The 14114-nt window shown below is 40.2% G+C and overlaps 1 protein-coding gene across 1 annotated transcript; it reads right to left on the bottom strand.

Moving 5' to 3' along the window:
• Positions 1-1986: 1986 nt before the first annotated feature.
• On the bottom strand, positions 1987-12711 carry itgb6 (integrin, beta 6). The gene is made up of 16 exons (XM_034106263.1): positions 12491-12711; positions 10361-10430; positions 9957-10039; positions 9568-9766; positions 9218-9464; positions 8918-9083; positions 8612-8773; positions 8328-8423; positions 8019-8108; positions 6683-6817; positions 5536-5953; positions 5238-5460; positions 4665-4759; positions 2766-2882; positions 2514-2680; positions 1987-2122 (listed from the first exon to the last, which is right to left on the bottom strand). The coding sequence occupies exons 2-16, from the start codon at positions 10413-10415 to the stop codon at positions 2024-2026; spliced, it is 2352 nt and encodes a 783-aa protein (XP_033962154.1). The 5' UTR covers positions 10416-10430; positions 12491-12711; the 3' UTR covers positions 1987-2023.
• Between the last annotated feature and the right edge of the window lie 1403 nt (positions 12712-14114).

The following is a 14114-nucleotide window of genomic DNA, read 5'->3' as shown; positions in this document are numbered from 1 at the left end:
GAGAAAGAGCCAAGCACATCTTTATTTAGTCTGAACAACAGAGTCCAAATAAATAAACAGAGGGTCAAGGGGTTCTTTACTTCCTTAACCAGACCCCCTGCTAAAAACTCCAGTACTTTTACATAAAATAAATAATCTGAGAGAATACCAATGAGATAGATAGATGATGATAGATAATAGATAGATATAGATAGATAGATAGACAAACAGACAGACAGGCAGGTAAGTGTAGGATGCTTAGGTATTTCCATGTTCTGCTACTTCTGTTCTCTAAAATTCAGAGCTTTCATTTCTCGTTACTTTGCAGTTTTAGATTATTGATAATAAAATACAATCAACAAAGAGATGTATAAATTAGAATAGCAGCCCTACATTCAGCAACTGCTTTAATAGTGATTAACACATTATTGCTTCATTCATTTATAGTCCAAAATTATATTTAAAGGTCCCCTATTATACTGTTTTACATCAATATATTATAGGTTTGGCTCAAAATACCAAACAGATCGTGCATCGCAGCATCCCATAAACCCCTCTGTTTCAGCCCTGTTTCAAAAGTGCTGATTCTGTCTTTTACTTTAGATGAAAATATGTTGCCACTCCCAACGCCCCTCTGCAATGTGCTCTAGGAGGAGATTCAGGTGATTAGGTGTGTGTGTGTGTGTGTGGGGGGGGGGGGGAGTTATTGGCTAATGGTTACACAAGCCCAAAAATCGTTATGACATCATAAGTCGTCAACATCTGATCTGCACATTTTCAGACAGGTTTTTATGAAATAAATGGATCAGGACAAACAGTGAGTGAATATTTTTTCCTGAAACGTTCAGAATATATTTACACAGAGGGGACACATGTTTATGTATAAAAGACATGGAAAAGTGGAGTTTTGCATAATCGGTGACCTTTAACATTTTTCAGAAACGGACCACTCTGCATAATCTACATAACGTTTTCTGATGCTATTGCAGTTTTATTCAAGTAAAATTGAATTAAATGCAGCATTGTTACTTGTAACATGTTACTTTCAACGATCGGTACTCTTTCACCAGAAGAATTATCAGCAAAGGTTTTCTTTATGTGGTCAATTCTCTGAAGACAACTTTATTTTTGCACCATGTGAGCACAATAAAAGACACATTGATAATGTTTTTAAAACTACATTTCAACACAAACTCTTCTCAAACACAGGGCCAGCAGAGTGTGTAATAAAGCAGGATCCATTTAATAAAGCACTTTATTCTAGTGGTGCAAGTTTGCAAATAATTAAATGATTTTTAAAAAATCAACCTCCCTTCAGCATACTTCACTGCTCTACTATATACAAATTCACTTTATTTTGGGTTTCTTGGCACTAAATCTAATCAATAGTTGTCATCAAAACAAAGAAGTACAGTTAAATAATACACCTTGATTGCTAAAAGTATTATGTAAGAAACAGTCAAAGTTCCACTTTATTTATGTGCCATGCCACTTAAAAAACTCAATTGTCAACATTAAAGGCTCAGCCTTATTTTACAATAAACAAACAAACACAAAAACACAACATGAAAAAAATAATCCACCTGTATAAATTTAGAATAGAACAACAAATGTTTCAGTAGTAGTCACTTGTAGCATAGACTCCTCCTTCCCAAGCTGAATTGTACAGTAGACAAAGTTAAAGTTTGTAGGATCTTGCATCAGGAAAGTGCAGTGTTTGACAGTACATCGACAGTGCACGTTTACAGCAGCAAATCATCACGTTATGTTGTCTGTTCACAGTGGTGTCTACTGTGTCACTTAGAACATCTCTGATTCAATACAACATAGAAATTCAAAGACAAATTTAGTACAACATTCTTTCTCTCTGTGTCAAACACACACACACACACACACACACACACACACACACACACACACACACACACACACACACACACACACACACACACACACACACACACACACACACACACACACACACACACACACACACACACACACACACACACACACACACACACACACACACACAGTGCACTCATCAGTAGTGACCCAGCGTAATGATCTTTTCTCTCTCTGTTTTCTTATAAGTTACATTTTTGAATGTAGACGTTGAGCTTTTGAACAAAGGGTTGGTCCCCTGAAGAGAGACAAAGAAAAAACACAAAGATATTCATAGTCGCTTTGAGTTATGAATAATTTAATTATTGTCACAATAAAAATAATGCTAGAATATGTTAGATCTGTTGTAGTTCGATGGGATTGTCCTACAGTGTCGGACTGTGACAATCATTGACATGGACTAAGGTTTTTCCCAATGTTTTTTACCAAACTGCTCAATAAAATGTTGACAGTTTTGAACATCATTGTAAGTTCAAATTACAAATAAACTCAAATGTATTGGCGTATCACATAGACAATACTTCATCAATCAATTCATTGTGAGCTTCAGTGTTTTATCAGATTTGTTGACACTAAGATAAATAAAGAATACTATCAGCGTTATCCTTCAAACAACATGAAGCTCTTACCGTTTGCCATTTTGCCTTTGCCCTCTCGGCCTCAAACTTAGCCACCTCTTTGCGATCGTGGACAGACACGAGCACCTTCCACACTGCCAGGAGGATCAGGCCGATACACACAATGGATAGGGAGACGCCGAGAATAATCATGGGGATGTTAGGTGGCTCCGGGCAACCTGGGACAGGGCAGAGGAGGAGATGAGACTCACACCATAACCCCCTCTTTTGATCATATTTTTTCTGTGTTTTTGTGAAACTTACCAAACTTCAGGAGATCATAGGCCGTGATCCCTGTCTCACCTCCTACCACATTAAATGATACCCAGCACTCATCCTCCATCATCAGCTTGCATTTCATAGAAGGGCTCTTGTCATAATCTGAGAGAAAATGTGAACATACATAAGCATAAGGATGAATCCATCGTATATCATCTTCCCTTTCAGTATTGTGCGGAGAATGTAAAAGGATATACTCGCCTCTGTTGTGCTGTCAGTGTGATTTCCATATCAAAGACTACAATCTGGTGTGTGTGCATGTGTGTGTGTACCACGCCATTGTATTTCACATCTGAAGCCTAAAAATTCTCTGTGATAATCAGATATACCTCTCCGCTTGCACAAGTATAGCTGGTTTAAAATAATCTCCCCTATAAAGGAGGACAGGGTCCTTTGGCTATTCACATGCAGTACAATAGCTCTGCCTGTACGACAAGGTAAATAATATGTTCCCCATTGTCAGATGCTGCCTGAATGGGCATGGATGGTGTTGTATTAGAGAGGGGGGTACAGGCTTCAGAGAGACACCGGAGTCGGTGCAGGTCAGCATTCCTCCAAATCTCTGACCCATGGGGAAACTTAGCATGGCCGTATGTTTATACCACTATCAAAAACACTGAGCTGAGCAAGAAACACACTCCAGCAACAAGAAGCATTTACAGCAGAGTTATATGATTGTGGTAAAAGGCTAAATATAAAGATATGTATTATTATTTTCTGTCAATTTACAAAGCATGACACATTTTCTTTATTTATTAGATCAAAAACGATCTGATGTTAGGATCTTTTTTCCATCTTTAAGAGGTTCAATCTGATTTTGCATGTTTTAGCTCAATACAATCATATCATAACTTCCTTCCAGGTATCCAAAGAATTAATTTCATGCATTATTCCTTGCATAAACTTGCTTAAGGTCCTTCAGAGAGGAGATTTAGTGACTTTGTTTGCTGTCATTGTTTTATTTTTGTCGAGGGCTGTTTGTGAAATTCTTCCATGTTAATCTCTTCCAAGAAACCAATTCAGGTTTGGCTGCCAAAAAGCCCCTACTGTATGTCATCATCAAACATTCAATGGTTGAATGTGAGGGTTATTTACTAGGTTTCAGATTACAAAGGTTAGCTCTTGAAGGCACCCACGCAAAAAATTGACACACCCAAACCGCCATTATAAGTTAATGTTACCTGAAGAGAACAAAACTATTTCCTGTGATACATGAACTATCTGAGGTTTGAAGGATCTGAGAGCAGAATTTCACACTGTACTGACATGACCTGTAATACGTGGCTGCTGCTTGTGAATGGGCAATTTACATTTTAAAAGATATGGCATTTTGTATGGCATTTTAAGTATATTGTGGCTGTGCGATAATAACTTGATTAATTATCAAATTACAGCAATATCATTTCCATTTCTGCTTTCCAACCAATGATTAGAAAACAGTTGCTCATTAGATTTTTGTAATGCAAAAAAAATGTAATGCATTACAGCCGCAACACTTTGTTGATTAATGGATTATTTTGTAGACAGAATATTAATCAACAACTTAAAATAAATGACTAATTGTCAGAAATGTTTTGTTCTTAGCCTCTGAAATAAAGAGATTTCTTGCTTTTCTCAGTTTTTTTTACTAAATTAAACTGAATATCTTTGGGTTTTACACTGAAAACGCAACACACCCAAAGATATTACTTTGGAATGTTCTCAAATCCTGACATGTTAAACCAAATTAATCGAAAACGAAATGTTGCAGGTACATTTAGGAAATACACATTAGTTGCAGTCCTGTAATGCATAAAAGTCAAAGAGTTTGTTCGATATATTTTACTGTCCGATTGTTTGCAAAAAAGAAGCGTAAACTGTAGATTACTCAATGGAGTCCTTTACCTGCAGTCGTGTTGATGGATATTTTAGGGACGCTGCACTTTTGATCACACAACTCTGCATCGTCGTCATCTTGCAGATGGCACTCAACACAGTCCCTGGTGTTAAAACAAGTGAAAAAGTCAGGTTTTCCTTAGACACGATAGGGTACCCCTCCGGAAACTAAGGTTTGATGAGGCTTCAATCAGTGACACAGTGAGCACAAAGAAATCACAGTTTTGGTCACTTATCACAGTTTTCCCAAGTCTTCACTGGCTCCCTTTCACCCTCGGCCTGCTCTTGAACAGTGGTATCAAATGGCTGTGACAGCTGCTTTACAATGGAGCAAGACAATCTCTTAGGGCTGTGTTGGGGACATTAGCTGTCTTTTGATGTCACATTGAAGGTGTAGACACATGTGAAAAAGGGGACCAGAACCTGATCCGCCTGTACTCAAAGGAACAGGCGGATCATGTGGCGCGAGGAGACAACATCTTATATCTTTCAGGTAAAGAAACAACAATTACAGAGATAAATCCGACAAAAGCCTCTACATTACACCCTTATTCACATTGAATGGCATGACTATGTTCTCACCTTGCAGAGGTACAGGCGTCTCCGCATGTTGGGCACTTCTCACACTTGTCCCCAGATGCTCCAGTTACCGAGCACACACAGTGGCCACACTCGCACCTCCCCTGCCCGCTGCAGAGAGCTCCATCCTCTGACATGCACGCATCAGTGCTGCTGCTGCAGTTACAGTACTCCCCCGTCCATCCGCTTTCACAGTGACACTCCCCGCAGTCACACACCCCGTGGCCTGCAAGCAGAAAGTCACTATAGCAACAGGCTCAACTTAAAAGCACGTCAGGACTCTTCATGTGTTATTACTCACCTCCACAGAGCTCCCCCCGGAAACGAACACAGGAGTAGTTGTTACACTCGCAGTAAGGTCCGTAGATGCGTCCAAAACTGGAAGCATGACACACACACTCTCCGCAGTAGCACTGCCCCTGACCACTGCATATCTCAGACTCATTGTTTGCGAGGCAGTTGCTCAACAAAGCGCTTTCCTCATTGCATTCACACTCTGCTCCCAGGAACCCCGGGTGACACACACACACTCCACACTGGAAAGCCCCCTGGCCCTCGGTGCACTGGCTGCTGTTTGCTTCAGGAGTATGCCTACAGTCACACGAGCAGAGAGACTCCAGTTCCACCTCCAGACTGTCCTGTAAACCCACCGGCTTCAGGGAGAAGTGCCGAACTCCGGACAGGCATTCAGGCAGCTCCACAGTCACGTTGAACACTACCTAAGGTGAGAAGAAGAAGTCCATGAAAAGACCAAACTAACAATTAATTGATCATGACAAGTTTTGCCTGAGTACCCATTGTGGTCTAAAATCTATGAAAAACACATTAATGAGTCGCACGGTTGAACTGAATGACATGTTCCTTCAATATAAAGATGTTTAGCAGTCTAGTTTAGTTTGCCTCCATCCAACAGATGGAGGCAAACTACTACTACTAGGAAATTATTTAGCCTTTATAAGAAAATATACAATGTATTCTTGGTCTAGTTGCCAATACCAAAAATAAATCTTTATCATTTTATGTTTTTTAAATCTTTTTATTTATTTTATGAATTAGTTTTAATCATTCTGTCTATTATATATCAGAAAATCAGAAATAGTAATTTCCAACAGCCCAAAGCGCTTCACTAAGTTTCTTGTTTTATTAAACAGCAGAAACAACCAACATCGTCATCAGGTACTAGCATTATAGGAACAAGCATCAAATCATCACATTTATAACCAGAGAATCTTTTTTTAATTTTGTCATTTTTATGACTATTAATTCCTCTGTTAAAATTGTATTTACATGATGTATCATCTTATTATTGTTGTGTCCAAATATTTTACTGTTCCTATTTGTCTATAGTCAAACCTATTTCAGATTGTAAGTCAGTTTGAACTGCACAAGTCTGTATAAAAGCTGCAAAGCAAAAACAGGAAAGAGCAATCTACAGCAAAACAACTGACCGTTTCTCCAGGTTTGATGTTGGAGCAGTTCTTCTGATCATGGAAGACGGTCCCATTTGGGCAAATGGCTGTAAAAGACATGTGGAGCTCTTCTGTGTCTCCAAGGACCTCGAGCTCGATCTCCGAACGCAGTTCCTAGAAAGAAAGTACACGTCTATTTCAGCAACTCTTGTATGGAAATGCAAATGGAAGCACAAACCTGGAACTGAATAAAAGATTTTCCTCCCCAAAATCACATAAATTATTAATAATAAATCAATAAAGAGACTTCTGTTATCATGAAGGGGGTTTCCAGGGCTTTAAGTGGAATTACAATTTCACCCTGCGTTGACCTGTGGCGTGCTAAAACAGTTTGAAAACACATATCTAGCTCTCTCTTTTAGGTGAGTCATCCTCCCAGGTGTGCAGGGCTTTATAAAGCACCTGAGGAGAGGGCGACAGATAACCTCACCGCAGGTGAAAGACTGTGTTTGACTGACTAATGAACTCAGTGACGGACTGTCTAGTGCTCACACAAGGTCAATTGTGTGTTTCCTCTAGGCCTGTAATTGTACTGCGCCTTCAGTGTTGCTAAGTAGGAGAAAACACAGGGACGTTTATAGGATACACCCAATAGAAGATGCATTAAAGTGCGAGTGACAGATTCAAAAGACTTAGCGTTTCAGTAAATACATCGCAGTGACTTGGCTTGGCTGGCCAAAATATATGCCCACTGAGATACTCACAATTATCCAAAAGTCAGTTATTTATAAATAATAATCACATGTTTTCTATCACTTAATATGTGTTTTGTATTTGATTTAAGAACCACAACCGCAATCAGTGCAAGGCAGAGACTAAAAGAGGATTTAAAACAACATAACTGATTAATTAATTAGAGGACCGCCACCAGTTATCCGCCAGGGGGGATTTACAAAAAGGAGTAATGGAGTGATAAGACAGAGAAAGATAGAGAGAGAGTGGGGAAGTAGAGCGAGTCAGAGTCAGAAGGGACGAGGAGATCAAACAGCCGGGACAAGCAAAGACTTGCTGTCAAACATGCTGATGCAAACCACCGGGTGGTAGAGGGAAAAACGTAATAGAAGAAAGAATGAAAGAGGAAAAGCAAAGAATGAAAGGAAATGGTGAAGGCAGAGATACTGACTATTGACTGTACGGAGTGTTCGCTTGTGCTTTCTGTTCATAATGTGATGGTTAAAACACAAAGATATACATTAACTGGATTCAATTAATGTGACAGGCTTTTATAATGACAGGTGTGTTCTGTCCTATGACTTATGACCAGTGCGTGCCCACACTCAGTGTATCATCCACATCACAAAGACTGTTTATTTACTTTGTACGCTGTTACAATCAGTTCCAGGATGTTCCGCGAATCCTTCGCCACAACTCCAACTGTGGCGCCAGGTATGAGATCTGCATAGTTCTGTGAAGAAAAGAGAACAAGATAAACATTAAAGTCCCAGTAAGAAGTTTGGGAAGACTTGGCTCACGGTCCTAAAAAGAGAAATACAGAAGGAAAGAGGGCTAGTTTGAACAGGTTGAATGAGAATGCAGCTCCATGAATAATCAGGCTAACCTCAAACATCTTCAGCTATCTAGTTTTGATCTGGGAATTAATACATTTATGGAAATAAGATGTTACCTTGTAGTTATTTTGTTCTCCTTCTGTTACAGCAAATATCAGTAGGATGTTGTTCTCCACCACCTTATCAATCAGCTGACCAAGAGTGGGATACTCCTGGGAAAAAATTGCGAAATGTCAACAATGTGCTGTACGGCAGTGATAAATCCTCAGAGATGATACAGTATTACTCATGAAATTGAATCAAATCGAATATCAGGAAACTGCTGGGTTTACATTTTAATAAGAACAACTACTATTGCCCCATAATGCAGAACAAAAAATACAAACTGCCATGGACGTACCAGCACTGTGGACATGGAGTATTCGTTGTTGACATCCAGGTGACACTGACCATCGTTGGGAATCACGATGCCAGCCATCTTACTGTCCATCCCAAAGTGTGAGTCAGCATCACTGACAAACACCAGCAAACGCATCGAGTCATTCCTCCAGCCTATTTTGTCCTATCAGGAAACACATGATGTTGCTCATCCTTCTCTCTATACCATCAGGGTGTAACTCAACTGACTAATTAAATAATGAAGTTAAGCACAAAGAAAAAAACTAAGATCTAAGTGAATATCTTATTTTCGAAAACAAAATCTTACCCCACAAACAGCTGCCTGCATGACAGCGTCAAAGCCACACTCTGGCACATCAATGTTTGCTGAAACGCGCTGTATTGCAATTATTTCGTTGAACTTGTCAGTACTGCTCGTCAGAGACAAGACGTGTTTATAGCCAAATGTTGGCAGGCAGTGCAAGCCTACACCCCTGCAACACAACAGAAGCCAAAAACAAGGATTTGAAATATAAGATTCCCACAGATACCAAATTACTTTGCTGAAGTTTCAAACCTTAGAAATTAAGATGTTGTTGAAGAGCATGTTTTGATATGTATTGTTTACCTGCAGGGGTTAGCCAGCTCTTCTTCTGTGATCTTGATGAAGGGCAGGACGGGTTTCTCCACAAAGGAACCAAAGCCCATTCGGAATTTACTGGTGAGCTTGGCCATCTCTTTAGATAGAGAGGTGCCCAAGTCTTTGATCATCACAAGATCGTCGATCATGGACGCCGACAGGTCCATCAGGTAGTAGACGTCCACAGGATAGTCCTCAGTGTGTTGAATCTTGACCTGGAAAGTCACCTGAGTGCCTGTGCAGAACAGACAGGGAAAAAAACAACAACGATTTCTCGTCTGAATAAAATGACCTTCATCCAAGCAGATCATCAAATCAAAATGTGCTGTGTCACATACCAGGTCGCAGCTTGAGGGCCATTTTCTGTGGGGAGATCTGGGTGGTGTTGTCGTTGATTGTTTTCTTCCCAAGTGGGTGATCTTGCAAGATTTGACCCACGGAAACAGGGAACTCCAGCTGGTCCCTGGCACATCCCTTTTCTAATAAGTTATCCAGCGTGTCACATCGCTCACTGACTGAAAACCAGTCTGTGAAATTCTAAGAGCCGAAGGAAAAAAAGTCAAATGTTGTGGGATAGAAGATTTCCAGTATGTCTTTATATCTTAGCATCACCGGGTGCAACATCCAAAAAGGCGATGGCATTTTTCTCACCTGCGACCCTAGAACCATTATGCATTACGCCTATCTACCTATATGTTATGTTTTCATACATGCAACCCAGGCTTACCTCCTGTGTGCACCAGGCACAGTGAGAGCTGAGCTGCAGACACTCATCACAGGTCACTGCAGCGCTGCCAGCTGAACATGATCCTGCAGCAACATGAACATCGTGCACAGTTAGAGAGCATGTCACCAAGAACAGAATTCTTGCAATATTTAAAGGCCTCTCAGGTACCAGATCTGAATTTGTAAAGTTTGTTTGAGTTAAATGTGTTGGTTATATATTTATTAACATGTGATAAAGTGCAATTACATTTTTTTTTAAATAGCTTTGTTTGCATTTTCACAATAAAACACCAGTCATAAATACCAACGCAGCATTTATGGTCTTGCTCTTGAGTAACTGTTACTCTTTGTTTGCGCATTATAAACGTGGCCTTGATGTTTAAACCGAACGACAGTCCTGCTTACCCTCCACGGTGTTGATCCAGTACAGGAGAATCAGGCTCAGCAGTATAAGCCCCATTAGTCCGTGAGGTTACTGGTTGTGAGGAAACAGAAGAAGAATATTTAAAGTTGTCTCATATTTACAGGAGTGAAACATATCTAGCGTCATGCCTCGTCTCCTCAGCAGAAAGTAGACTACAGAAGGGATCTACCGTCCCGCACTACCTGAAGATAGAAGGAGGAGGAGGCAGCCTTTACCTATGCCTTTTATGTTCATTTCCGTCCAGGTGAGAAGGGGAGGCGGGCGCGAGGAGGAGAAATCAAAGCCATATGCTGACAAGCTGACAGGTAACTGATTTGTTTTCCACTGAATTTCCGGATACAAAAACCGGCTTGTTCCCAAAGTATTGTCTTGTCAATAATACACTTGATTTATCAGATCAAGTTCAACACCAGAAACCAAAAGTGTGGCTACAGTTCCGAAAAGGGTCTAATGTGCGCAGTTTGTATGTGTAGTAGCCTAATCGAATGTGGCACGACTGCAAAGGTGGAAAGTAGCTTAGTATGCTACATTAATTCAACCTGCTGATCTTGAATATCTTTGTTTAATTCCACCTAATAGCTTTACCAATCCAAATGTTCCCAAAAACAGCTGGTACTTTAGTAGTTTACTGGTAGTTTACAGTATACAATTCAATGCAAAGATAAAGAAACAGATGCAACCCCTTTGTTTCACAAAAAGATGCAGATTTATGATGTGAGCTATTGGAGGGACATGACCCCTGGACTAAACTGCAAGACTTTAAACTAGCTCATGATCAAAATCAGTACTTTCTTTTAGATAATTTAAGTGCATTTAGCTGATTCTCCAACTACTTAGCTATATGTGAGAATGCAGGAGTTGTTGAATTTGTACTTTTACATTATTAAGGAATCTGAGTTTCTCTGTACTAGATAGATAGACTTCTACTTAATCTTTTTTATATATTTTCCTCTTCAAACAAATAATACCTACATCTTAACAAACACAAATCTTTGTTTGGGTATATATCCATCCATGTTAACACATTTAAGTCCAATACAATAGGTTATTATAATACAGCTAACTAAAGCTCTACTGTAATAAAATGGCTTAATCATTGAACTTTGGTCGAAGAGGAATAATAAAGTACAGACAGGCCACGCCATACGCAAATATGGCCTGTATACCTCTATCACGCAGACACCATAATAGAATACATGTTAATATTTAACCACACAAGAACATGAATCAGTGTCACTGTCTCAAAGGAATGTTTTCAACTTGTTAATTGACTCAAGACAAAACCAAGCATGAAGGTCTATCACAAGATATGAAATAGGAACTTGAGTGTGTGCATGTGTTGTGTGTATCATACGAGGGGGAGGGGGTGGAGCTCCATAGGTGTTGAATCATTGACAGCTGCAGTGCAAATATCGCTGCTTGTCCCAACTCAGAGCAATCTCACAATTCAGCACCACACCCCTCTGGATCTGGGTGAGTCCCATCTGTCACCCCAAACCCAACCCCACCTCCACCCCTGCCCCTCTATTACGGTAATCCCTCTCACCCCTTTCCTCCTTTCTTCTTTCAGTGACACGCCTCTCTCCTCAGCTCTCTGTATTTAGATCCACCTTACAGAGTAACCTTCTTGAAGTGTTGGTCTGTGAAATTTCCCTTTAACGTGTACCTCCTCTGGCCCACAGCATTTCCGTTCCGTTTTACGTATGCCAGTCTCCTCTTCTTCCCTCTCTCTCCCCTCTCATCTCCTCTCCTTCCCTCTCCTCTCCTTGCTCATCCTTTTCAGAATTTCTTAAGAAATATTTCAGCATGATGAAATCCAACACCACTTTTTTGTAAGCTCTCATTTTTCAGTGGATTGCATGTCCTGTATGATCAAGATATATGCTCAAGGTGTCATAATGTGTTTCATTTGCACCATACTCAAATTAAAACAGTTTGGATATCTGACAGTAGCATTAGAAGCACACCATGACATGTTTTTAATCAGTCTCATAACAAATGTATGCAATCCATAACTTACTCTCCCACATAGCTGTCTCTCAACACGACATGTTTCCTATGCATACACATGAAAATACACATGACATTATCACTTCAATGAGCCAACTCACCTTCAGGGGCATCCTCTGCTTTCATGCTGTCTCGTCTCAGTCTGTCTTCCTTGAAAAATAGAGAGAAATGGAGGAGCATTAGGCCAGCACATTCAGTCCTATTGTATCCCGGCAGTCGTCAGAGTAACAGTAAACCTATTGTAACGGCGCCCTTTATGAAGCATGGCGCTAGGGTGACCCTGCTGCCCATGCTCCTTGGCTCATGTGTGCTTTTGTGTGTGTGTGCGCGTCCTGAAAGAGGGTGAGTGTGTGTGTGCATGCATACTGGGGTCATGTGTGGGTGTTTTCACAAGCTCCAACTCGCTGGTGCCTCTGTGTGTGTGTGTGTGTGTGTGTGTGTGTGTGTGTGTGTGTGTGTGTGTGTGTGTGTGTGTGTGTGTGTGTGTGTGTGTGTGTGTGTGTGTGTGTGTGTGTGTGTGTGTGTGTGTGTGTGTGCGCATGTGGGTGTGCAGGGGGAGGCTGTGATGATCATGAGTGACAGTAACAACTGCCGGCTGAGACCTCCACAGGAGCCAGCTTCTTTATTAAGAGACGACTTGGCTGATGTGATAGTGTTGCACTCTAGAGGCTGAAGCAGGTGTGAACTGCAGCACAACACTCCTGACTCAGAGTATTGGTTGTGATTAGTTTGGATTGTGTGTACAATATGTGTGCGTGTTTGTGTGTGTGTGTGTGTGTGTGTGTGTGTGTGTGTGTGTGTGTGTGTGTGTGTGTGTGTGTGTGTGTGTGTGTGTGTGTGTATGGACACATGTTTGTTCAAGTTCAATTACTTCCTGCAGTAAGGAGGAGGAAGAAGCCAAGCGAAGGAGTGTCTTACAGAAGTATGGCTGGAATGCAGGTGTACACATGCATGTGAGGGGAACAAAATAATAGAGCATAAGCCTACACTATAAAATAATTGAACATTAGACGGTCCCTTAATCACGTGTATTACCACAGAGGGCTTTACAATTTGTGCAACAATTTCCATCCTTACACACTTGGTTTCGTTAAAAACTAATATTTAACAGCATGCTCGTGATTCTGTGGCTCTGCTGTAGCTACATGTTCACATGCTAACATGCTCACAATGACAACGCAAGCATGCTGATGTTTAGCAGGTATCATGTTTACCTGTTTACCATGCTTGTTTTAGCATGCCAATATGTACTACTTAGCACTAAACATCTTGCAGCTAAGGACCAAAGAAAAAACCTTGACTTGAAATGCTTTTTTTTCTCAAAGAAAAAGGACAGCATTTATACACATTTTTAAGATTTGTTTAAAACTGACATCAACACTGAGTTATTTTTAGGTCAAGAAACAGTATTGTTTACATTTTCCTATACTCAGATAACAACATTGAAGCAAAACAATAAATTGCAACAGACAATATTTTGTTTCAAAGTGGTTTCTCATCAGGCAATGTTCTGGTGCTGTTCAGGTCAGAGGCAAATGTTTTAATAGCAATCTGTCCGCAGTGCTAGTTCTGTCTTAACTCTAGTCCAAAACTAAATGATATTTCCACTGTCCAACAATTAAAATGAAATAAACCAAATCCTAATGATGTTGGATGGTTGGATTTATTACTAAGCTTGTGTTTAATAGGCTCTTCTAATTATCTGTAGTTATGTAGTTGTAAGAT

The sequence above is a fragment of the Pseudochaenichthys georgianus genome, chromosome 3 (assembly GCF_902827115.2).
Source record: "Pseudochaenichthys georgianus chromosome 3, fPseGeo1.2, whole genome shotgun sequence".
Lineage (NCBI taxonomy): Eukaryota > Metazoa > Chordata > Actinopteri > Perciformes > Channichthyidae > Pseudochaenichthys > Pseudochaenichthys georgianus.
The sequence above is the reverse complement of the archived record's forward strand: the minus strand, read 5'-3'. Positions and strand labels throughout refer to the sequence as shown.